Here is a 22,603-nt window from a genome sequence, read left to right on the forward strand (position 1 = left end):
ACCCATGATGGATAATATAAATTCATACACCAGGTTGCATGAGAGCTATTCAGAGCATCAACTGACCAATGATATAGACATTATTATAGCACAAAGACATCCATATAGGCCTAAGCAATACAGTAAGTAAAACAAGTCAGTAAACAAAGACTACTGTTAGCTGAGAGAACTACAGATTGTATAGAAATTACAGCTGGTTATGTTGTGCCTCATTAGGGTTTTAGGATGAGTTCAAAGTGGATGAACCCCCCTGCAGAATCAACTGATATAGAAAACTTACTGGTGACTTGCTGTACTTGTTTTTGGTATGGAAAATGCTTGTGACTACAAGCAAGTGCTACAACACCTGCCAAAGTGAGCTGCTACATTTTTTCTAATTTAACCTTTATTTAACTAGGCAAGTCAGTTAAGAACAAATTCTTATTTACAATGACGGCCTACCTATCTCAGCCAAACCCGGACCACTTGTGCGCCGCCCTATGGGATTCCCAATCACGGCGAGATGTGATACAGCCTTGATTTGAACCAGGGACTAGTGACACCTCTTGCACTGAGATGCATTGCCTTAGAATGCTGTGCCACTTGAGAACACAAGACTGTCATTACTTCTAGTTAAATAAAACATTCTAGGCTACTGATTACAAATCAAATGCATCCCTATTATTTAACAATTACAACAACAATCACACAGCAATCGCCACCAACACTATAAGTGCGCTGTGAAGACCTTGGACAAATGGACAATTGAACAAGCTCTCCCTCAGTCTTTAAAATAGGATTTGACAGTTCTCTGTTCTACAAATTGATACCATCTGTGGTCCAAAAAGAGTGTCATATGCACAGCCAACCAGTAGAGGGCGCCCGCCGACCATGAGCAAGACACCCACAAAAAGGAACAAGGATCTTTGAATGCTGGGAAATGTATTTCATCATATAGCAGTTGAATTAAAAAGTGATAAATGTATATCGCTATATACAGTCTTACGCATACATTAGTTTCGTCATGAAAATTATTTTTGTCTGATGCCATTATTTTTTTTTTTAATTTAATCTTCTGGAACGTTCTCGTCTATTCTCGGTTCTTAATCTTTACCCAGAAGCCCAGGTTCCCCACCGGTTTACCCATAGTTCATTACTTCGTTTCCTTTCTTCTGTCTCTTTAGCTTGTCCAAGATGTCGTTAATGGATGGAGCGTTAAACGTGTTCGGCACGAGAACGACCGGCGAGTCCGTTCGTTCTCAAAATGGTGAGCTATTTTGTTATCGCTTGTGTCGCAGTTTATGCCATTGGTGTTTTAATCGGTGTCTGCGGGAGAGTGGCAAACTGAGTTCAGTGGTTAGCTAACTAGCACTCCGCAGCACGTGCGGGAAAAAAATATGCGTCGTTTCGCCTCCCTTTTCCTAAACTTGCAAGATGTATAACGTTAATCATCTAGCTACCTAAGCATATTGTGTAGCCCACATTCGTATAAAAACATGTATAATAAATCAATATTAACTACATTATCTAACAGTATATTATAGTTAATTCGTGCTAGTTAGGCTTGCTAAGTTGCTATATTAGCTAGCTAACGTTAGCTTACTAATACGCATATGTCATTGGTGTTAGGGAGTCGCTAACGTTAGTTATTGACTTGCAAACGCAGTTAGCTAGCTAACACTACCAGCTACCTATCCCTGTGCTCAACATGATTTCCCCCCCAAAAATAGTTCCTAGGCGTTTCCCATTTTTCAGTACCGTTCATTCATCCATCCCAGAGTGAACGGCTATGCTAATGGGAGAGAGAGAACACTGTCATTGTCTTGACGGAGCGGCTGGCTTCGTCCACCCCTCCTAATAGAACTGACAGAACAATTTCTTTTATCAGTTTGAACAGTTTCGGAGTTGTGCTATTGTTTCTAGATTGATACAATTAATTGTTGGTAGTTATTTGTAATAGTTAGCTAGCTAATACCAGAGTTAGTGTAACGTTAGATACTTTTTGTGGCAAGGGAATAAGCTTTGATTGTGTACCCACGTCTCTTCTGCAGTCATGGCCGCATCATCCATTGCCAACATCGTCAAGAGTTCCCTTGGCCCTGTCGGGCTGGACAAGATGTTGGTGGATGACATCGGGGTAAATACTTGTGGCCAATTATAGTCACCGCCATCAGTCTCATTGGATATGGCCTGTGTACCATTCAGATTGACGGAAGAAGTTCTTACAAATGCTCTAATGTTTAGGACGTGACTATCACCAACGATGGGGCTACCATCCTGAAGCTGCTGGAGGTGGAGCACCCAGCAGCCAAGGTGCTGTGTGAACTGGCTGAGCTGCAAGACAAGGAGGTTGGGGATGGGACAACTTCAGTGGTGAGTACTTCAACAGCTGCTAAGAACAGAGGTCAAGGGAAAGGAGCTGTGGCCACTGACCAGAATGTTGTCTGATATATTCCTACCTGAAAGACTATTTATTTATTTTTTTATTTTTTAATGTTAGATTTCAATTTGATCAAGTGAACATAATTTGGTGGAGGTTGGCCTGAACCTGCCTATTCACACTAATTGTTCAAATGACCTGCTTCCTGTTTTTAGTACCGCCCATCTGCCTCCTTTACAGATGTTCGGCTATGCTAACAGGATAGAGAGACTGTCCGTCATTGTCTGAAGGGGTTGGACGGCCTCCATTCTGCCACCTCTATATGAAATAACGGCACATTTATATATATAAAAAAATGGATCTTATTCATTAAATTATCGTCCCTGGCTTATTCATATCGTTCTTTCCTTTGTTTTAAAGGTGATCATTGCAGCAGAGCTGCTGAAGAGCGCAGATGAACTGGTGAAGCAGAAGATCCATCCCACTTCAGTCATCAGTGGATACCGCCTGGCCTGCAAGTAAGAATCTTGCCACAGTCTATCCAATTGTTTTGAATATTATCAGCCTTTTGAGATCCTTTTTCCCCTCCACTCCTGGTTCATTACTTTGTTTACAAGTACAGGGTTGTTTGCTTTTGTGTTGCCTGTTAACTTCTATGGGCTAGGTGGGACACACTATCAACAGCCAGTGAAATAGCATGGCGCGAAATACAAAACAGCAGAAATCTCAAAATTTCATTTTCTCAAACAATCAACTATTTTACACCATTTTAAAGAAACTTCTCGTTAATTGTCTGATTTTTAACAAGGCTTTAAGGCGAAAGCATAAAAGTAGGTTGTTAGGACATAAACTTAACAAGAAAAACCACACAGCCATTTTCCAAGCAAGGACATGCATCACAAAAACCAAAAATACAGCTAAAATATTCACTAACCTTTTATCTTCATCAGATGGCACTCATAGGACTTCATGTTACACAATACATGTATGTTTTGCTCGATAAAGTTCATATTTATATCAAAAAACCCCATTTTACATTGGCGCGTGATGTTCAGAAAATGTATTCCCACCAAAACTTCCGGTGAATGAGCACATCAATTAACAGAAATGCTCATAAACGTTGATAAAATTTACAACAGTTATTGAAAGAATTATAGATATACTTCTTTATGCAACCGATGTGTCAGATTTTAAAATGGCTTTATGGAGAAAGCACATTTTTCAATATTCTGAGTACATAGCTCTACCATCAAAGCAGGCTATACAGATACCCGCCAAGTTCTGGGGTCAGCTAAACTCAGAATTAGTATTATAAATATTCTCTTACCTTTGCTGATCTTCGTCAGAATGCACTCCCAGGACTCCTACTTCCACAAGAAATGTTATTTTTGTTCGAAATACTCCATATTTATGTCCAAATACCTCTGTTTTGTTTGTGGGTTCAGATCACTATTCAAAGGCATAAGGCGTGAGTGTAAATCCAGACAAAGTCAAATGGTTCCATTACCGTTCGTAGAAACATGTCAAACGTTGTTTACAATTAATCCTTAGGGTCTTTTTTAACATAAAACGTCGATAATATTCCAACCGGACAATAGCGTATTCATTACAGAGGAAAAAGGAGCAGCGCGCCAAACGTGCCCGCGCAGTAAACTCACTGGTCCCAGGCAGTCCACTCATTGACTGAGCTCCTATTCTCTGCCCAGTAACAGGAGAAGGATGAAACCCGTTTCTAAAGGCGGTTGACAGCCAATGGAAGCCTTAGGAAGTGCACCGTGACCCCACAGACACTGTAATTTTGATAGGGATTCAAAAGAACTACAATTCTCAGATTTCCCACTTCCTGGTTGGATTTTTGTCAGGTTTTTGCCTGCCATATGAGTTCTGTTATACTCATAGACATCATTCTAACAGTTTTAGAGACTTCAGTGTTTTCTATCCAAATCTACTAATAATATGCAAATATTTGACTCTGGGCTCGAGTATTAGGCAGTTTACTCTGGGCACACTTTTCATCTGAAAATGAAAATACTGCCCCCTATACCTTAAGTTAACTGTCTCCAGAATGAATGTGTCAACCAAAGCATAAATTAACTCTAGTGGTTGTTTTGGAAGGAGTCACCGCTTGTTTCTTTCAATAAGAACGTCTTCAATAACACACAACTGTAGCTAGCAATTATAGCACTAATGTGTAAACAAATTGGGGGTTGACGAGAGCGGTGTTTCTGTGGATAGTGGAAGGACATTTGTTGCTATTGACAGATCTGATTGATTCTAATCTTCTGAAAGTTCTCCACTACAAGGCTGAATAAAGCTGAACTGTGAAATTCCTGGTTCTGTAAACAGAGCTCTTAACCTCTATGGGCACCTTCTCAACAGCCAGTGTAATCCCGTGGCACGATATTCAAATACCTTAATGCTATTACTTCAATTTCTCAAACATATGACTATTTTACACCATTTTAAAGACAAGACTCTCGTTCATCTAACCACACTGTCCGATTTCAAAAAGGCTTTACAACGAAAGCAAAACATTAGATTATGTCAGCAGAGTACCCAGCCAGAAATAATCAGACACCCATTTTTCACGCTAGCATATGTCACATAAACCCAAACCACAGCTAAATGCAGCACTAACCTTTGATCTTCATCAGATGACAATCCTAGGACATTATGTTATACAATACATGCATGTTTTGTTCAATCAAGTTCATATTTATATCAAAAACCAGCTTTTTACATTAGCATGTGACTAGCATTCCCACCGAACACTTCCGGTGAATTTACTAAATTACTCACAATAAACGTTCACAAAAAACATAACAATTATTTTAAGAATTATAGATACAGAACTGCTTTATGCACTCGCTATGTCCGATTTTAAAAATAGCTTTTCGGTGAAAGCACATTTTGCAATATTCTGAGTAGATGGCCCGGCCATCACAGGCTAGCTATTTTGACACCCACCAAGTGTGGTACTCACCAAACTCCGATTTATTATTAGAAAAGTTTGATTACCTTTGCTGTTCTTCGTCAGAATACACTCCCAGGACTTCTACTTCAATAACAAATGTTGGTTTGGTTCCAAATAATCCATAGTTATATCCAAATAGCGGCGTTTTGTTCGTGCGTTCAAGACACTATCCGAAGGGTAAAGAAGGGTGACATGCCCGACGCGTTTCGTGACAAAAAAATTCTAACTATTCCATTACCGTACTTCGAAGCATGTCAACCGCTGTTTAAAATCAATTTTTATGCTATTTTTCTCGTAAAAAAGCGATAATATTCCGACCGGGAGTCGGAGAGAGAGAGAGAGAGAGAGAGAAAGTAAACATGGTGTCGGCTCGTGCATGCGCCTCCAGTCTCATTGTCCTCAGATCGACCATTATCCAAATGCGCTAATGTTTTTCAGCCATGGCCTGCAAAGCCACCATTCATCATTCTGGTGCCTTCTGAGAGCCTATGGGAGCGTTAGAAAATGTCACGTTATGCCAGAGATCCCCTGTTTTGGTTAGAGATGATCAAGAAGGCCAAGAAGTAGTCAGAGAGCGCTTCCTGTTTGGAATCTTCTCAGGTTTTGGCCTGCCAAATTAGTTCTGTTATACTCACAGACACCATTCAAACAGTTTTAGAAACTTTAGGGTGTTTTCTATCCAAATCAAACAATTATATGCATATTCTAGTTACTGGGCAGGAGTAGTAACCAGATTAAATCGGGTATGTTTTTTATCCGGCCGTGCAAATACTGCCCCCTATCCCCTATTTTTATTTTTTTTGCCAAAGATGACACCCAAATCTAACTGCCTGTAGCTTAGAACCTGAAGCAAGAATATGCATATTCTTGATAATATTTGGAAGGAAACACTTTGAAGTTTGTGGAAATGTGAAATGAATGTAGGAGAATATAACACCTGGTAAAAGATGATACAAAGAAAAAACATGTGATATCATATATTTTTTTCATCTTTGAAATGCAAGAGAAAGAACATATCACTTTGGAGTCTAGGCGCAGTTTAGATTTTGGCCACTAGATGGCAGCAGTTTTAGACTGATCCAATGAACCATTGCATTGCTGTTCAAAATGTTGTATCAAGTCTGCCCAAATGTGCTGAACACAGCAGGGGTTCAAAATGTAGAACCCAGTTCCTACATTTGAATATAAAATTGATTTTATCAAACAAAACTGTTACATTTTATCTATGGTACCCTCAGGATGACTGAAAGTTGATTTACCTTCAGAGGTGAATGTATCAAACCAGTTGACGTGATAAAAGTTTCTTGTTTTTGTGCACTCTCCTCAAATGATAGCATGGTATTTTTTTCACTGTAATAGCTACTGTAAATTTGACAGTGCAGTTAGATTAACAAGAATTTAAGCTTTCTGCCCTCATAAGACATGTATGTCCTGGGAAATGTTCTTGTTACTTACGTCATGCTAATCACATTAGCGCACGTTAGCTAACTAGCACTACGGACACCCCGTTCCCGTAGAGGTTAACATATCTTTCATTCCCACCAGGGAGGCAGTACGCTACATCAATGAGAACCTGACCATCGCAACAGATGACCTGGGAAGGGAGTGTCTGGTCAACGCAGCCAAGACCTCCATGTCCTCCAAGATCATCGGAGTGTATCCTTTCTTCCTGCTCACTGACTAACCTGAAACCTCCCCTTCCCATGTACAGTACCAGTCAAAAGTTTGGACACCTACTCATTCAAGGGTTTTTCTTTATTACTATTTTCGACATTGTAGAATAATATTGAAGACATCCAAACTATGAAATAACACATATGGAATCATGTAGTAACCAAAAAAGTGTTAATCAAAAATAATATATTATTCTTCAAAGTAGCCACCTTTTGCCTTGACAGCTTTGCACACTTTTGGCATCCTCTCACTGTATATGTCATTTGCTATAAAGGATCGCATAAGTAGGGCTGGGAATTGCTCACGATAAGATGTTATCACAGTACTTGGATGCGGATATGATATGTATTGCAATTCTCACGATTTGCATTCCAAACATATAGATCAGTGTGTTGGCTGAAGAGACGAGAGCATAAAATACGTTTTGATCAGTCATGAAAATAAGTGCAGGAAACATGTTGGTTTACTCTCAAGATACCACAATTTTGATCCCAAAACAATACCACAATTTTGATCCCAAAACAATACCACAATTTTTTTGTATTAACCTGTCACAGAATGGCACTTGATCCAGACAGAACAACTCAGCTATTGCTCTGTTCAGTCATTGGTTGTCTGAGTTTGATATCATTACATTTGGGAATAGGTTTTTCACTTTTTAGGCAGCCATGTATGCATTAATGGAATCAATTGTACAATCATCTGTAATGTATTTGAATGGTAAATCTCTATTGATAAACTGGGTAAATTAAGTCTATTCACAATACAGGTCAATGCATATTATTCAATAGGGGTGAGTAATTGAGCTTGTTTTAGTTGATTTCATGGGGCTACAGATGACAAACAATCCCTTCCATTCGGGACTTATTTTATTGGCAACTGCTAAGAATATATTTTATTTTAAAGAAGCAATCTCTTATGAAAGTGTGTGCGCTGTCTCTAAGAAATGTGACTTCATTCATGAGGCAGAATTTGGCTATGGAATCTAGTGGAAACCAGACGAAGTGATGAATGGGTTTTGGTGGCAAGGGAGACTACGTGAATTAATACACATTTTTGGTGACAGTCTGCTTTGAAATCAGCATTTTTTTGTGTGTGTGATAGTTACCATATTATCACAAAGTACTAGGGTAGTGAATTGATATTTGCTTCACCTGTAAGCTGGCAAGGAAATTTGGCCTACAATTAAAGCTGGAAGCTACCCGTATCAAGTCTATTCACAATGTGTTTTGTCGTGTCTGTATATGTTATCCCTAGTTTCTGTGATGACAAGCAAGTGTAGAGAATAATTTTATCATCTAAACTGCTGTGAAATGTATTTTCATAACCAAAAATATTGTTTGACGCTGGTATGCAAAAACTAAACTTAAGAACGGGAAGCATAGAAATGGCCTACATGGAACAGATCTACCACTTCTTAGACTTCCTTTCAATGAGAATGACAGATTTATAACTCACGTTTCTATGTGCATTTGGTCAGGTCGCCCAAAAAGTTACATATTGTAGTTTTAAAAAGATGACGAGCAAGCTATAGGATCAATAAAAAAAAGAGTTTGGTACAGCCGACTAACGCTATCTAGCAACAACAAACATTATTTTTTACAAATTGATAGTTGGAGTCAAAGTATCGACTAATACCGTCCAAAATAATTTTGCGACACGTAACTATTTTATTTCTAATAATTTATATGGTGTCTTGAGCTTCACGTCCTGGTAGCTTTGGTTGAGTTTCTGGCAGAGTAGATGCCTAGGCATTGCATCAACCAATGGTTGCATGCCACGTCATCTACTGTGCAGTCATGCATCAGATTGCTATATATGTGGTTAGCTGATATGTTAACCTATCCAGGCTTTGTAGGATCTGGCATGCGTCTGCAATGTAGTCCGGCAGGAACTACCATTTGAAAGCTGTGAAATTCTACTTCCATCCTATAGAAAAGCTTGAATCCTTGACCGGTGACCCCCTCAGTGATGCAGACTTCTTTGCCAACATGGTGGTGGACGCTACTCTGGCAGTGAAGTTTGTGGATCAGAAGGGTGTGGCGAGGTACCCCATCAACTCGGTTAATGTGCTCAAAGCCCACGGACGCAGCCAGAAGGAGAGCTATCTGGTCAATGGATACGCACTCAATTGCACTGTAGGGTCTCAAGGTACAGGTGTAAAACATTGTTGATGGTGTCTGCGCCAATTCCATAATAGTACAACCATGAAATGACCATCTGATGCAATTGACAGACTCCCATTTAAATTTGCTGCTATGCTTGTTCTTGTTGCGTATGCAGTGATACGCGTGGGAGACAGAAAGCTGGCTTTGAGAAGTAATGGTTGCAGTGCTTCTTGTATGAACTGTGGCACTATTTTTCTGGCCACACATGGCACCATGACTAGATTTGCTTGTTAGGCAGATTTATAATATAAAGATCTCGTGTTATTGAATGTTTTTATTGTAGTAGGTTAATCCTTCCTTGGGACATGTTCAGTAGTAGGCTAATAGAGCAGCTGACATGATTCCTCACTCTCTGTCAGAGGCAGGTTTGCTTTATGTAAAATGGATTTCCATCTGTACATTTCACATACCCTGATCAGCAAGGGGAATCAGTAATTGTGTGGGGATAGGTTTATCTTGACCAGGGTTAAGATTCTGTCTTGTTCAATGGTCTGCTAAATGAAGTAAATGTGATGACTGGGTCTGGTCGTCCCCCCCTAGGCATGGTGAAGCGTTTGACCAACGCCAAGGTGGCGTGTCTGGACTTCAGCCTGCAGAAGACCAAGATGAAGATGGGAGTCCAGGTCCTCATCAATGACCCAGAGAAACTAGACCAGATCAGACAGAGGTGCGTTGGACATGCCACACAGAGGCTATTTGTACGAGACCTACTGTTTTAAAATCGTCTTGCCACATGTATGACAATGTAAGACTATTCCCATTTAAATTTGCTGCTATACTTGTTCAGTGGTGTTAGCAGTGATACGCGTGGGAGAAATAATTCTGCCCCAGAGTTCAGGCTGCAGCTCTTCCCTGAGCTGTAATACGACTACTTTGGGCTGGACAACAGTTATTTTCTAAAGACAGGGTGATTTGTTCATGTCATCAAGGCTTGTTGAGACATACACAGGGTTTATACAAGAGCCACACAATGTCTTCATGTTGATTTTGCTGTTCCAGGGAGTCTGACATCACCAAAGAGAGGATTCAGAAGATTCTGGCATCTGGTGCTAACGTCATCCTGACAACTGGAGGCATCGACGACATGTGCCTCAAGTACTTTGTGGACGTGGGAGCCATGGCTATCAGGAGGGTCCTCAAGCGGGACCTCAAACGCATCGCCAAGGCAACGGGAGGTAAGCTACAGGTTATGTTTACCTTTTGATAAATGTGTCATAACCGTTCAGGTCAACACAAGTTCTAAAACTGTTCTCTTTTTCAGTGAGTGATTGAAACTATTTTCTGAAAGCAACCATGTTTGTTTCCAGTTAACCTGTCTGGTTAACCCTAATCAACAGCCAGTGGAATCGCGTCGCGCTAAATGCAAAACCTCATAAATGCTATAACTTCAATTTCTCAAACATATGACTATTTTACACCGTTTTATAGATACACCTCTCCTGAATCGAACCACGTTGTCCGATTTCAAAAAGGCTTTACAGCAAAAGCAAAATATTAGATTGTCAGCAGAGTACCCAGCCAGAAATAATCACACAGCCATTTTCAAAGCAACTAGCATGCATCACAAATACCCAAAACACAGCTAAATGCAGCACTAACCTTTGACAACCTTCATCAGATGACACTCCTAGGACATCATGTTATACAACACATGCATTTTTTGTTCGATAAAGTTCATATTTATATATAAAAACAGCATTTTACATCGGCGCATGACGTTCAGAAAATCTTTTCCCTCAAATGCTTCCGATGAATCAGCGCTACAATTTACAAAATTACTATTCGAAAACATTGTTAAAATGTAATATTGTCATTCAAAGACTTATAGATTAACATGTCTTGAATGCCATCTCTTTGCCAGATTTAAAAATAACTTTACTGGGAAATCACACTTTGCAATAAATGACGTGGTATGCCCAGAAAAAAAGTCTAGGCTATAAATGTTGGAGCCATCTTGGAACGATCAACCATCAAAAATACTATTGTAAATAATCCCTTACCTTTGATTATCTTTATCAGAAGGCACTTCTAGGAATCCCAGGTCCATAACAAATGTAGTTTTGTTCAAAAAAGTTAATAATTTATGTCCCAATGGTGTTAGCGTGCTCCGAAGGCTAGTGAAAATGTACCGTGTGCGTCTGACTTGTCAGGAATGAGCAAAAAATATATATTTAAGTTCGTTCAAACATGTCAAACGTTGTATAACATAAATCTTTAGGGGCTTTTTCAACCAGGGCTTCAATAATATTCCATTGGGACGGTTGCATTGTCTTTCAAAACGTTTCGAAAAGGGAGAGTACCCATGGGCGCCGACGTCACAATGGTAATGGCCCATCCCCTGTGACCAAGATAAACATCCTCTCTTTCAGTCAATTTTGATAGTAGGAGACTCAAACCACTTTGTGAAGACTGGGGACATCTAGTGGAAGCCATAGGAAGTGCTAAATGATTCAGAAGCCCTTGTGTGTTTCAATGGCAAATGTTTGAAGTGATATCCACACATCAGATTTCAGTTTCCTGTCAGGATTTGTCTCAGGGTTTTGACTGCCATATGAGTTCTGTTATACTCACAGACACCATTCAAACAGTTTTAGAAACTTTAGGGTGTTTTCTATCCAAATCAAACAATTATATGCATATTCTAGTTACTGGGCAGGAGTAGTAACCAGATTAAATCGGGTACTTTTTTTTATCCGGCCGTGCAAATACTGCCCCCTATCCCCAACAGGTTAACTTGTTACCCATAATTGAGTAGTTTTGTTCTGTTTGTCCCTCAGCCACCATCTGCCCATCCCTGTCTAACCTGGAGGGAGAGGAGACGTTTGAGACAGCCATGTTGGGCCACTGTGAGGAGGTGGTGCAGGAGCGTGTGTGTGACGATGAGCTCATCCTGGTCAAAAAGTAAGAACAGGAACTGAAGTCGTCTTATTCTCATCTACAGTCATTTTGTGCTCATGTACAACCTTCTTACATATCTTTACCAATGTTTTGCTTTAGCACATAATTTATTTGCAACATTCCATTCTTTTTTCTCTCCTTATCCCTTGTTACTATTCACATCTCCATCTTTTCCTTTTCTCCTCCTTCCTCTTCCCCTCTCCCTCTGTTCTTCTTAGTACCAAGGCTCGTACCTGCGCCTCCATCATCCTGCGTGGGGCCAATGACTTCATGTGTGATGAGATGGAGCGGTCCCTGCATGATGCTCTGTGTGTGGTTAAGAGGGTGCTGGAGTCCAAGTCTGTTGTACCAGGAGGTGGTGCTGTGGAGGCAGCCCTGTCCATCTACCTCGAGAACTATGCCACTAGTATGGTAAGGAAATAAACCTGGGAATCACTGCTTCCTTCTCTGTCCTGATTGTCTAGATGGAATCAGAGGTATTGTTTCTTTTGAAGCCCATCAAGTTTCATGTCTTGTTTCCATCTGGGAAAACCCTTGTTTTTTTGGAAATTTAAGATGTGAAATGTACTAAATTGTCTTGTCCATTCACAGGGTTCTCGTGAGCAGCTGGCTATAGCAGAGTTTGCCCGCTCCCTCCTGGTCATTCCCAAGACCCTGGCTGTGAACGCTGCTCAGGACTCCACTGACCTGGTCGCCAAGCTCCGAGCCTTCCACAACGAGGCCCAGGTCAACCCTGAACGCAAAAACCTCAAATGGTCAGTGTGCTACATCACTAGATATGAATTTCAACATGCGTGTTCGTGTTGATGCCATTAACCTCTATGGGCTAGGTGGGACGCTAGCGTCCCACCCGTGGTGCACTCCATCAACAGCAGGTGCATTTCAAGAGCGGCAAATTTGAATCCAAATAAATGTCAAAATTCAAATTTTTCAAACATACAACTATTTTACACCCTTTGAAAGATAAACATCTCCTTAATCTAACCACGTTTTACGATTTCAAAAAGGTTTTACGGCGAAAGCATAAATTTAGAGTATGTTAGGACAGTACATTTACAAGAGTTGTGTGTAATGTTGTGCCAATTCAAAGACAGGGTCACCAAAACCATAAAACCAGCTAAAATGATGCACTAACCTTTTACAATCTCCATCAGATGACACTCCTAGGACATTATGTTAGACAATGCATGCATTTTTAGTTCTATCAAGTTCATATTTATATCCAAAAACAGCGTTTTACTATGGCATTGATGTTGAGGAAATCGTTTCCCTCCAATAACCGGCAGTCAATTCAGCGTCACAAATTAAATAATTAAAATTAGAAAACATTGGTAAAATATTATATTGTCATTTAAAGAATTATAGATTTACATCTCTTGAACGCAATCAACTTGCCAGATTTAAAAATAACCTTACTGGGAAATCACACTTTGCAATAATCTGAGCACTGCGCCCAGAAAAATACGCGTTGCGATACAGACTAGACGTCATGTTGGGGAGATCTAAAATCGAAAATACTATGTAAATAATCCATTACCTTTGATTCTCTTCATCAGATGTCACTTCCAGGTATCACAGGTCCATAACGAATGTAGTTTTGTTCAAAAAAGCTCATCATTTATGTCCAAAAATCTCCGTCTTGTTAGCACATGATCTAAGCCAGCCGGACTTCTCGTCATGAACGAGGGGGAAAAATATATTTACGTTCGTTCAAACATGTCAAACGTTGTATAGCATAAATCATTAGGGCCTTTTTTAACCAGAACATGAATAATATTCAAGGTGGACGAATGCATACTCTTTTATAACGTATTGGAACGAGGGTACCCAACATGAACTCGCGCGCCAGGTGTCTAATGGGCCATCATCGTTCCATGGCTCTTGTTCGGTCAGATCTCCCTCCAGAAGACTCAAAACACTTTGTAAAGGCTGGTGACATCTAGTGGAAGCAATAGGAAGTGCCAAAATATTCCTCAGCCCCTGTGTTTTTCAATGGGATAGGTTTAAAGGTAATACAACACATCAGGTATCCACTTCCTGTCAGAAAATGTCTCAGGGTTTTGCCTGCCAAATGAGTTCTGTTATACTCACAGACACCATTCAAACAGTTTTAGAAAATTTAGGGTGTTTTCTATCCATATGTAGTAAGTATATGCATATTCTAGTTACTGGGTAGGAGTGGTAACCAGATTAAATCGGGTATGTTTTTTTATCCAGCCGTGTCAATACTGCCCCCTAGCCCTAACAGGTTAAGTAAAACATTTTTTTTTAGGTGCCATTGAGCTTGAGACCCATTTGATTAAGTTTTACTACAAGGATGCATAACATTCCCATTTTAAATTTGCTGCTATACCTGATCAGTGGTGTATGCAGTGATACGCGTGGGAGAAAGCATGCTGGCCCAGAGTGGAGACTGCCGTTTTTCCCTGAGCTGTAATGCCACTACTCTGGCCTGGACATTTTTAACGTCATAATGGTTTGCGCATTCTGCGTTGGTATCAGTTCATCACACCATAACATGTTGTGAACCCAATGAGCTTCAGTTGTAGAAGTGCCTGCAGTTCAGCAGTTTTCAATGCAGTAGCTCTGCATCCCAGCTTTCAAACCCTGTTCCTGGGGAGCTACCCCCCTGAAGGGTTTTGTTCCAACCCCAGTTGGAACTAACCTGATTCAGATTATCGACCAGCTCATTATTAGTCTGGTGCACTAGATTAGGCTTGGTAGCTCTCCAGGAACGGGATTGGAGAGCCCAGCTCTACATTGGTGTGGCTGTGACGTATGTGTTTCTCATCTTCTCCCCTGAAGGATTGGTCTGGACCTGGTGAATGGTAAACCCAGGGACAACAAGCAGGCTGGTGTGTACGAGCCCACCATGGTGAAGACCAAGAGCCTCAAGTTCGCCACAGAGGCCGCCATCACTATCCTCCGTATCGATGACCTCATCAAGTTGTTCCCAGACCAGAAGGAGGGTGGGCCTTCGTACCAGGACGCCGTTGCATCAGGACAGATGGACGGGTAGACATTCCTGTAACTGGTTCCAGTTCTGGAATCTGCCCTGGGTTTCTTAGATGCAAAATGTGTTCTGGTCTGCTTGGCTTTCTCTGTATTTATACATATAAGCTCTTGGCTGTTCTGTCATAGGTTGTGCACTTTGCTTGTTCCCATGTGGTAACCTGTTAATCTGGGAACTGTAACTGATTGTTGGACACTCACGAATAAAACCTGATGGTCTGTATTATTCTGGTCTGTATTGTCATAAGTTTGTTTTGTAGTTGTCATAGCAAATCAAACTACATCATTTTGAAAAAGCACAAGTTCAGTTCATCTATTCTATATTGGAAAGTGGACAGGTAAATAGTACATTCATACCTACAACAGGATACACTAAAGTACTGCAAGCTTACTGTCTCAGGGCACTTGTATATTTAAGGAAGGCTGCTGTCTTAAACCACACGTTCTACAGTTCATAGAGCATTAAGGTACATTGCTGTCATTCCGTGAGAGAAAGAACAGGACAAATGGGAATGTTGGAAGGCTGAATTCTCATTAGGTTGCGTGTGAACAAGTCCAGTCATGTAAATCTTTGTTTAGCAGTTGAGTTATTTGATGGAAAGAAGACTATGTTGCCCATTTACTAGGTTCACAGGCAGAAAGACTTTTGCTTCAAAACCGTATTTTCCAATACATATGCTATGGAAAATGAAGGACCAGTATTGGATGGTGCACAATAGACCTTTGATGCTTTCCTCACCTAATTGCATTCACAAATCACAATTTTCAGCGAAGTGACAGGGAAATCAATTACCAATCTAATACAACCACCATTCACACTACTCTGCTGAAACAAGTTGTAATAAAGCATTCCAAATGTTCCCTTTAGGACCAATAAGGTGATCCTGAATGCAGCATCGCTGTACTTGTATTCAGTCACACCCTTTCTACACACATGGCGATGCCCATCCCTCCTCCAATGCAGAGAGAAGCCACGCCCCTCTGACCCCCAGTCCTCTGGAGCGCGTGCAGTAGGGTCACCAGAACCCGGCAGCCAGACATGCCTATGGGGTGTCCCAGGGAGATGGCACCCCCACTCACATTCACCTGCATAGGGGAGAGACCAAAGATGTGGTGGAATTCAACTGTTTGCCCTAAACAATAGTGTTGAAATAATGGTTCATCAAGTTACCTTATCTGGGTTGAGTCCAAGCTCTTTCACTACAGCGATGGACTGGGCAGCGAACGCTTCATTTATCTCAAACAGGTCCACTTGATCCAGCTGCCAACCGGCCTTCGCAACCTGGTAACGAATCAGTGAAAACTCTTTAAAATGAGAAGGATTATACACTACAGTCATACGAGAGTTATACACATCTGAACATTTGCTAACTGGTCTCTGATTGGTTCTCACCGCTTTCCTAATGGCTGGGATAGGCCCAGTTCCCATGATTGCCGGGTCGAGGCCGGCTTGAGCCCAGGAGGTGATTCTGGCCATTGGCTTGAGGCCTCGTTTCTGAGCTTCTGATTGGCTCATTAGAACAGTTGCTGCAACTCCATCATTTATACCTGAGGGAATACATGGCAATTAATATAACACAAAAAAAGTTTGGCGGTATGCAACTCTGTTGTGTATCCCATCTGAAACATTTCAAGGTCATGACCATGTAGAATCTAGATCACTATGCCAGGAGAAACAGCAGACAAAATCATGTAATTGGAATGGTCAACTGGTAACCTTTGTCGTGGAAAATCGTCTTAAGAACATAATACTCTTACAAGAACTTGTGAATTCGATATAGACTTTAATACAGAGTAGCAAAGCCGAGCCCTTCCATGGAAGGACCCTACCACACACGCAACAGAGCCGAACCCCTCCATGAAAAAGACTAAATCCTCATATTACAGAGTCCTTTTTTTATATGATTCTGTCTTTGCATAACGTATAGAGTCCCCTCCCTCTATATGAAAATAGCTTCCCTTGACCGTTCTTTACCATTATCTCTCCATATCAGTTGTTGCTTGTTAACGCCCACATCCGACAGCTGTATAGATTATAATGCTAGCAGGGCCTCCTCATGTGGTACAAAAATAATGCATGCAGTGTATGCTCATCCTTTCCTCTGTACTTCTTTGTCTGGCTATCTTGTGTATTTGGGGCCCTTTCTGCATAACTCAAGTCTGGTTGTCAGGTCGCTATGCCTCCCACCGTGGCCTGTTGCTCTATCAGAACCAGATGTCTTCTTCTCCTCCTATAGCCAAAATATTTATGTTCTTTCCCCTTCAGCACAACTGCTTATCTCCCACACCTTCCAAAGGCTAATTGAGTTGAGAGAGATCAGTGACATCACCGTACGTCAAGGATGAGTGCCCCCTGCGTACCTGATGCGTTGCCGGGGGTGACGGTGCCGCTGCCGTCCTTTAGGAAGCAGGGCCTGAGTTTAGTCATGGCTTCCATGTTGCTGCCATGGCGAGGAAACTCATCTGCTTTCACCTCCACTGGGCCTGAGGAGAGCGGAATGTTACAATATAGTTCATGAAACATCTACATTTGTAATAATCATTTAATAAAGCAGAGAAATAATAGGTGTTGGTCATCTAATTCACTTCTAAGGAATGGTGGTTAGCAATATAAGGAACATTGGGTCATACACCTAGCAGTAAGTGATTTGAGCACACTTGAGGTCTCAGGGGGTTCATAAACCAGCACAACAGATTCCTTGCCTTTTCTGGACGGCACCATGACCGGAACAATCTCCTGATCGAAATGTCCTGCTTTCTGGGCAGCCTCGGTCCTGTTCTGGGATTGGGCGGCAAACTGGTCCTGAGCCTCACGACTCACACCCCACTGCTTAGCCACATTCTCAGCTACATCCAGAAAATGAAGACAACATTCTCTACTGGATGAAGACACCCCAATGTTCCTCCTTATTGAACTGAAAAATATCAGTACATTTTGTAATGGGAATATTTAAGATGAATAAAGTTCAGATTCAGTTAAGAGTCATTAACACGTTTAGCATATTTTCCTTTCTGTAATACACCCGATTTCCAGTGTTCTGTTTGTGACAGGTTGATGCTCACTAGACCATGAATTAAACTCATATCTGTTGATAGTGATTGACGCCAGACGGGAGGTACAAGGACACAAAGACACCGATTCTGTGAAACACTGATTCTGTAGCAGCTGACAACATCAAAGTGTTTTGACTTCCTACAAGCCTCTCGGGCTGGTGTTAAGGTAACACTTGCTACTGTCTGATTAGAATATAAAGTGCCTGTCTCCAAAAGGTGCAACCGGATTGATATGTGATTGATATTATCAGCGACTGCTCTCCTTTTGTTTCACCTGGAAACTCCCATTACACATTGATATCAATAACTCTGACTCTGGTCCCTGACCTGTGATGCCCATGTGGTAGCAGTGGAAAGCATCAGTCAGTCCATCAGCGATGATAGAATCCTGCATGGTGGTGTCGCCCATCTTTACTCCAGCCCGCATCTGCACTGTGTGGGGAGCCTGGGAGTCAAAGGGGAAAGAGTAATTGCAGATTAATGGGGACATTTGGTAGAATGGTATTGATTTCACCCCATCTTTCTCTCACTTACACCCCCCTCCCTCTCTCCATCATCTCTCATATCCCTCCTTCTCCCCCCATGCCTGCTCCCTCCATCTTACCCGGCTCATGCTCTCCATGCCTCCAGCCACCACCACGGTTGACTCTCCAGTCTGGATGGACTGAACGCCCAGACACACTGCCTTCAGCCCAGATCCACACACCATCTGGCAGCTCCAGGCAGGCACTGTGTAGGGGATGCCTGCCGCAACGCTGGCCTGTCGGGCTGGGTTCTGCCCATGACCTAGGGAGGAGAGGAGAGCAGAGGAAAGGATTGGGAGCGTGAGAAGCAAATGATTGCAAGAGAGATATCAGAGGCTTACAATGGCTAGTACACTAGTTCAGTGGTTCCCAACCAGGGGTACGAAACTCAGCAAAAAAAAAGAAACGTCATCTCACTGTCAACTGCATTTATAAATGTAAATATTTGTATGAACATAACAAGATTCAACAACTGAGACATAAACTGAACAAGTTCCACAGATAGACTAACAGAAATTGAATAATGTGTCCCTGAACAAAGGGTGGGTCAAAATCAAAAGTAACAGTCAGTATCTCCTGGTGTGGCCACCAGCTGCATTAAATGCTGCAGTGCATCTCCTCCTCATCGACTGCACCAGATTTGGCAGTTCTTGCTGTGAGATGTTACCCCACTCTTCCACCAAGGCACCTGCAAGTTCCCGGACATTTCTGGGGGGGGGGAATGGCCCTAGCCCTCACCCTCCGATCCAACAGGTCCCAGACGTGCTCAATGGGATTGAGATCTGGGCTCTTCGTTGGTCATGGCAGAACACTGACATTCCTGTCTTGCAGGAAATCACACACAGAATGAGCAGTATGGCTGGTGGCATTGTCATGCTGGAGGGTCATGTCAGGATGAGCCTGCAGGAAGGGTACCACATGAGGGAGGAGGATGTCTTCCCTGTAACGCACAGCATTGAGATTGCCTGCAATGACAACAAGCTCAGTCCGATGATGCTGTGACACACCGCCCCAGACCATGACGGACCCTCCACCTCCAAATCGATCCCGCTCCAGAGTACAGGCCTCGGTGTAACGCTCATTCCTTCAACAATAAAAGCGAATCCAACCATTACCCCTGGTGAGACAAAACCGTGACTCTTCAGTTTAGAGCACTTTTTGCCAGTCCTGTCTGGTCCAGCGACGGTGGGTTTGTGCTCATAGGCAACGTTGTTGCCGGTGATGTCTGGTGAGGACGTGTCTTACAACAGGTCAACAAGCCCTCAGTCCAGCCTCTCTCAGCCTTTTGCGGACAGGCTGAGCACTGATGGAGGGATTGTGCATTTCTGGTGTAACTCGGGCAGTTGTTGTTGCCATCCTGTACCTGGCCCGCAGGTGTGATGTTCGGATGTACCGATCCTGTGCAGTTGTTGTAACAGATGGTCTGCCACTGCGAGGACGATCAGCTGTCCATCCTGTCTCCCTGTAGCACTGTCTTAGGCGTCTCACAGTACAGACATTGCAATTTATTGCCCATCCAATACATCTGCAGTCCTCATGCCTCCTCATGCCTCCTTGCAGCATGCGTGATGAGCAGGGACCCTGGGCATCTTTCTTTTGGTGTTTTTCAGAGTCAGTAAAAAGGCCTCTTTAGTGTCCTAAGTTTTCATAACTGTGACCTTAATTGCCTACCGTCTGTAAGCTGTTAGTGTCTTAACGACCGTTCCACAGGTGCATGTTCATTAATTGTTTATGGTTCATTGAACAAGCATGGGAAACAGTGTTTAAACCCTTTACAATGAAGATCTGTGAAGTTATTTGGATTTTTACAAATTATCTTTGAAAGACAGGGTCCTGAAAAAGGAACGTTTCTTTTTTTGCTGAGTTTAGAACCCCTGGGGGTACTTGGCCCATCCACAGGGGGTATTTGAGAAGACTCATGAGAACATAGACTTACTGGGAAGATGCACATGTACTTTAGAGGAACTCCGGGCAGAGCTAAATTCCATTGGTGGTACAGTAACCGAAAAAGGTTAGGAACCACTGCACTAGTTCACATGACACAGCATTGTTGTTATGAATATTACTTAATTCTGCCCTTTCACACTAATATATTTTTTTAAATGTGTCATTTAGGAGACACTCTTATCCAGAGCAATTTACAGTAGTGAGAGCATACATTTTTGTACTTTATCATACTGGTCCCCTGTGGCAATCGAACCCACAACCCTGGCGCTGCAAGCGCCATGCTCTACCAACTGAGCTACATGGGACTATTAACTAAGTAGCTAGCAGGTCAGCGCTGATAAGCAGCTATAATAAACGGACAGGGTTCCATTCCAGGTGTTCTTCACCTGCTGTCAGAACGTGCCCCATGATGACTTCAGACACTGCCTCAGGCTTCAGGTTGGCTCTCTTCAGGACATCCTTGATCACCACAGAGCACAGATCTTGGAGGGGCACGGTTGACAGAGAACCATTGAAAGACCCTGTGAAACAGGAGAATAAAGTTGTGAGAACTAACGTTATATTCAGTATCCACAAAAAGAGCAGGGCATTGATTGCTTTATAACGGGTAGCTGGGTTTTGAGAAATGCACTTGGCCATTGGTACTGATTCCATGGTGTGACAGCACTCTCCCACTGCATTACATCAGACAACAAGATAACAGACATTATCATCAACAAATGTATTGATTGATTCAAGGTTGCAAAGACACCGTCCAACTAAAATACGCCCAACCCCATCCAGCCTATCGCCAATACTGTAGCTGCAGGTCCATGGTACTATGACCAACAGCCAATCGCTGTTTCGAGAATCTGGGCAGAGGGTGAGGCAACCAATCAAGCTTCAGTATAAGCGAAGCCATTGAAAATCCTCGTCAGGAGGTAGCTCGCGACAATGAACGACAGTAATGGTCTGTTCAATTCATAGGTTCAATAACATTAAAACATGTTGTTGAACAAGTAAGAACATTGTCAAAACCAGTACTGGAAAAATGTGCACGATCGTTCAAGGAACGTCAGCATCGCTACAAAACCAATCTCGTGTGATAAGGAATGCAACAAATACATATACACACAGGCAATTCTTATTGATACAGGTAGCCAACTATGTTGAAAAATATTGCCTTAGTGTGGAATCAGACAGATTCAGTACTTATTTACCAATGGGGGTCCTTGCAGCAGAAACGATGACAACAGACTCAGTGTTCATTTTGACAGCTAGTTGGTAATCCTTCAGATTTCACTGTGTGCTGCTCGGTCTCTTGTGTCTTCCGTGTTAGAGTGGCCGGGTTGCTATGTCTGAAACACTGAACTTGTAAATGGACTCAAGCATGTTGATTCATTTGAATGACAAAAGAGATCCTCCTTCGGCAACCAGTACGAAGATCCCTGGCAGTAGCAGGGACATATATTTGACGAAAGCACCACCCAATGGCTAGGAGGACTTCAGACATGATCTTGGCAGCCACACAGGCTGTGAAGCAATGTCTGTCTATAGCTGTCTGTACACCATGCTGGCATCAATGGCGTACCACACACCCCCTGATGCCAGCATGGTGTACAGACAGACATTGCTTTCCCCAGATAGCATATGCTCACGTCATAAACCATGGCAAAACAAATTAGAATTACAAGAAATTAGCTGTAAAACTGCAACATTTTCTCTTAGCCTCATGGCAAAATGTGTAGAATAGCAGGAAATTTGTTTTAAAAATGCTAAAATCTCAGCCACATGGCAATTTTTTTAGAATAGCTATAAAACTGCACATTTTTCTCATCGCTCCATGACAAAATGTGTAGAATTGTAGGAACTTAGCTGTAGCTTCTCTGCTCCCCTACAATTCAGGAAATAGTGTACAAAACATTATGAACACCTACGCTTTCCATGACAGACTGACCAGGTAAAAGCTATGACCCCTTATTGATGTCACATGTTAAATCCACTTCAATCAGTG

General features: G+C 42.0%; 2 protein-coding genes and 1 non-coding gene across 3 annotated transcripts; 2 read left to right on the forward strand and 1 right to left on the reverse strand.

The window, feature by feature from the left end:
* Positions 1 to 1,086: 1,086 nt before the first annotated feature.
* Positions 1,087 to 15,311, forward strand: tcp1 (t-complex 1). Its single transcript, XM_014205512.3, has 12 exons — positions 1,087 to 1,246; positions 2,031 to 2,116; positions 2,224 to 2,352; positions 2,780 to 2,877; positions 6,879 to 6,989; positions 8,977 to 9,158; positions 9,716 to 9,842; positions 10,175 to 10,350; positions 11,953 to 12,076; positions 12,292 to 12,484; positions 12,665 to 12,828; positions 14,879 to 15,311. The coding sequence occupies exons 1-12, from the start codon at positions 1,174 to 1,176 to the stop codon at positions 15,090 to 15,092; spliced, it is 1,677 nt and encodes a 558-aa protein (XP_014060987.1). The 5' UTR covers positions 1,087 to 1,173; the 3' UTR covers positions 15,093 to 15,311.
* Positions 1,720 to 1,860, forward strand: LOC123743620 (small nucleolar RNA SNORA29). The gene has a single exon (XR_006770476.1). It is a non-coding gene; the product is annotated as a small nucleolar RNA SNORA29 (small nucleolar RNA).
* Positions 15,302 to 21,970, reverse strand: acat2 (acetyl-CoA acetyltransferase 2). Its single transcript, NM_001139949.1, is given in 9 exon segments — positions 15,302 to 16,171; positions 16,257 to 16,367; positions 16,479 to 16,633; positions 17,447 to 17,569; positions 17,789 to 17,932; positions 18,467 to 18,584; positions 18,744 to 18,925; positions 20,997 to 21,131; positions 21,810 to 21,970. Coding segments are annotated over 9 exon segments (1,188 nt in total). The 5' UTR covers positions 21,859 to 21,970; the 3' UTR covers positions 15,302 to 16,000.
* Positions 21,971 to 22,603: the final 633 nt, after the last annotated feature.

Source organism: Salmo salar, chromosome 06 (genome assembly GCF_965601325.2).
Source record: "Salmo salar chromosome 06, fSalSal1, whole genome shotgun sequence".
NCBI lineage: Eukaryota > Metazoa > Chordata > Actinopteri > Salmoniformes > Salmonidae > Salmo > Salmo salar.

Coding starts and splice junctions, on each gene's coding strand:
- tcp1 (XM_014205512.3), top strand. CDS start 1,174: ATGTCGTTAATGGATGGAGCGTTAAACGTGTTCGGCACGAGAACGACC. Junction 1,247..2,030: donor GTCCGTTCGTTCTCAAAATG/GTGAGCTATTTT, acceptor TCTCTTCTGCAG/TCATGGCCGCATCATCCATT. Junction 2,878..6,878: donor GGATACCGCCTGGCCTGCAA/GTAAGAATCTTG, acceptor CATTCCCACCAG/GGAGGCAGTACGCTACATCA.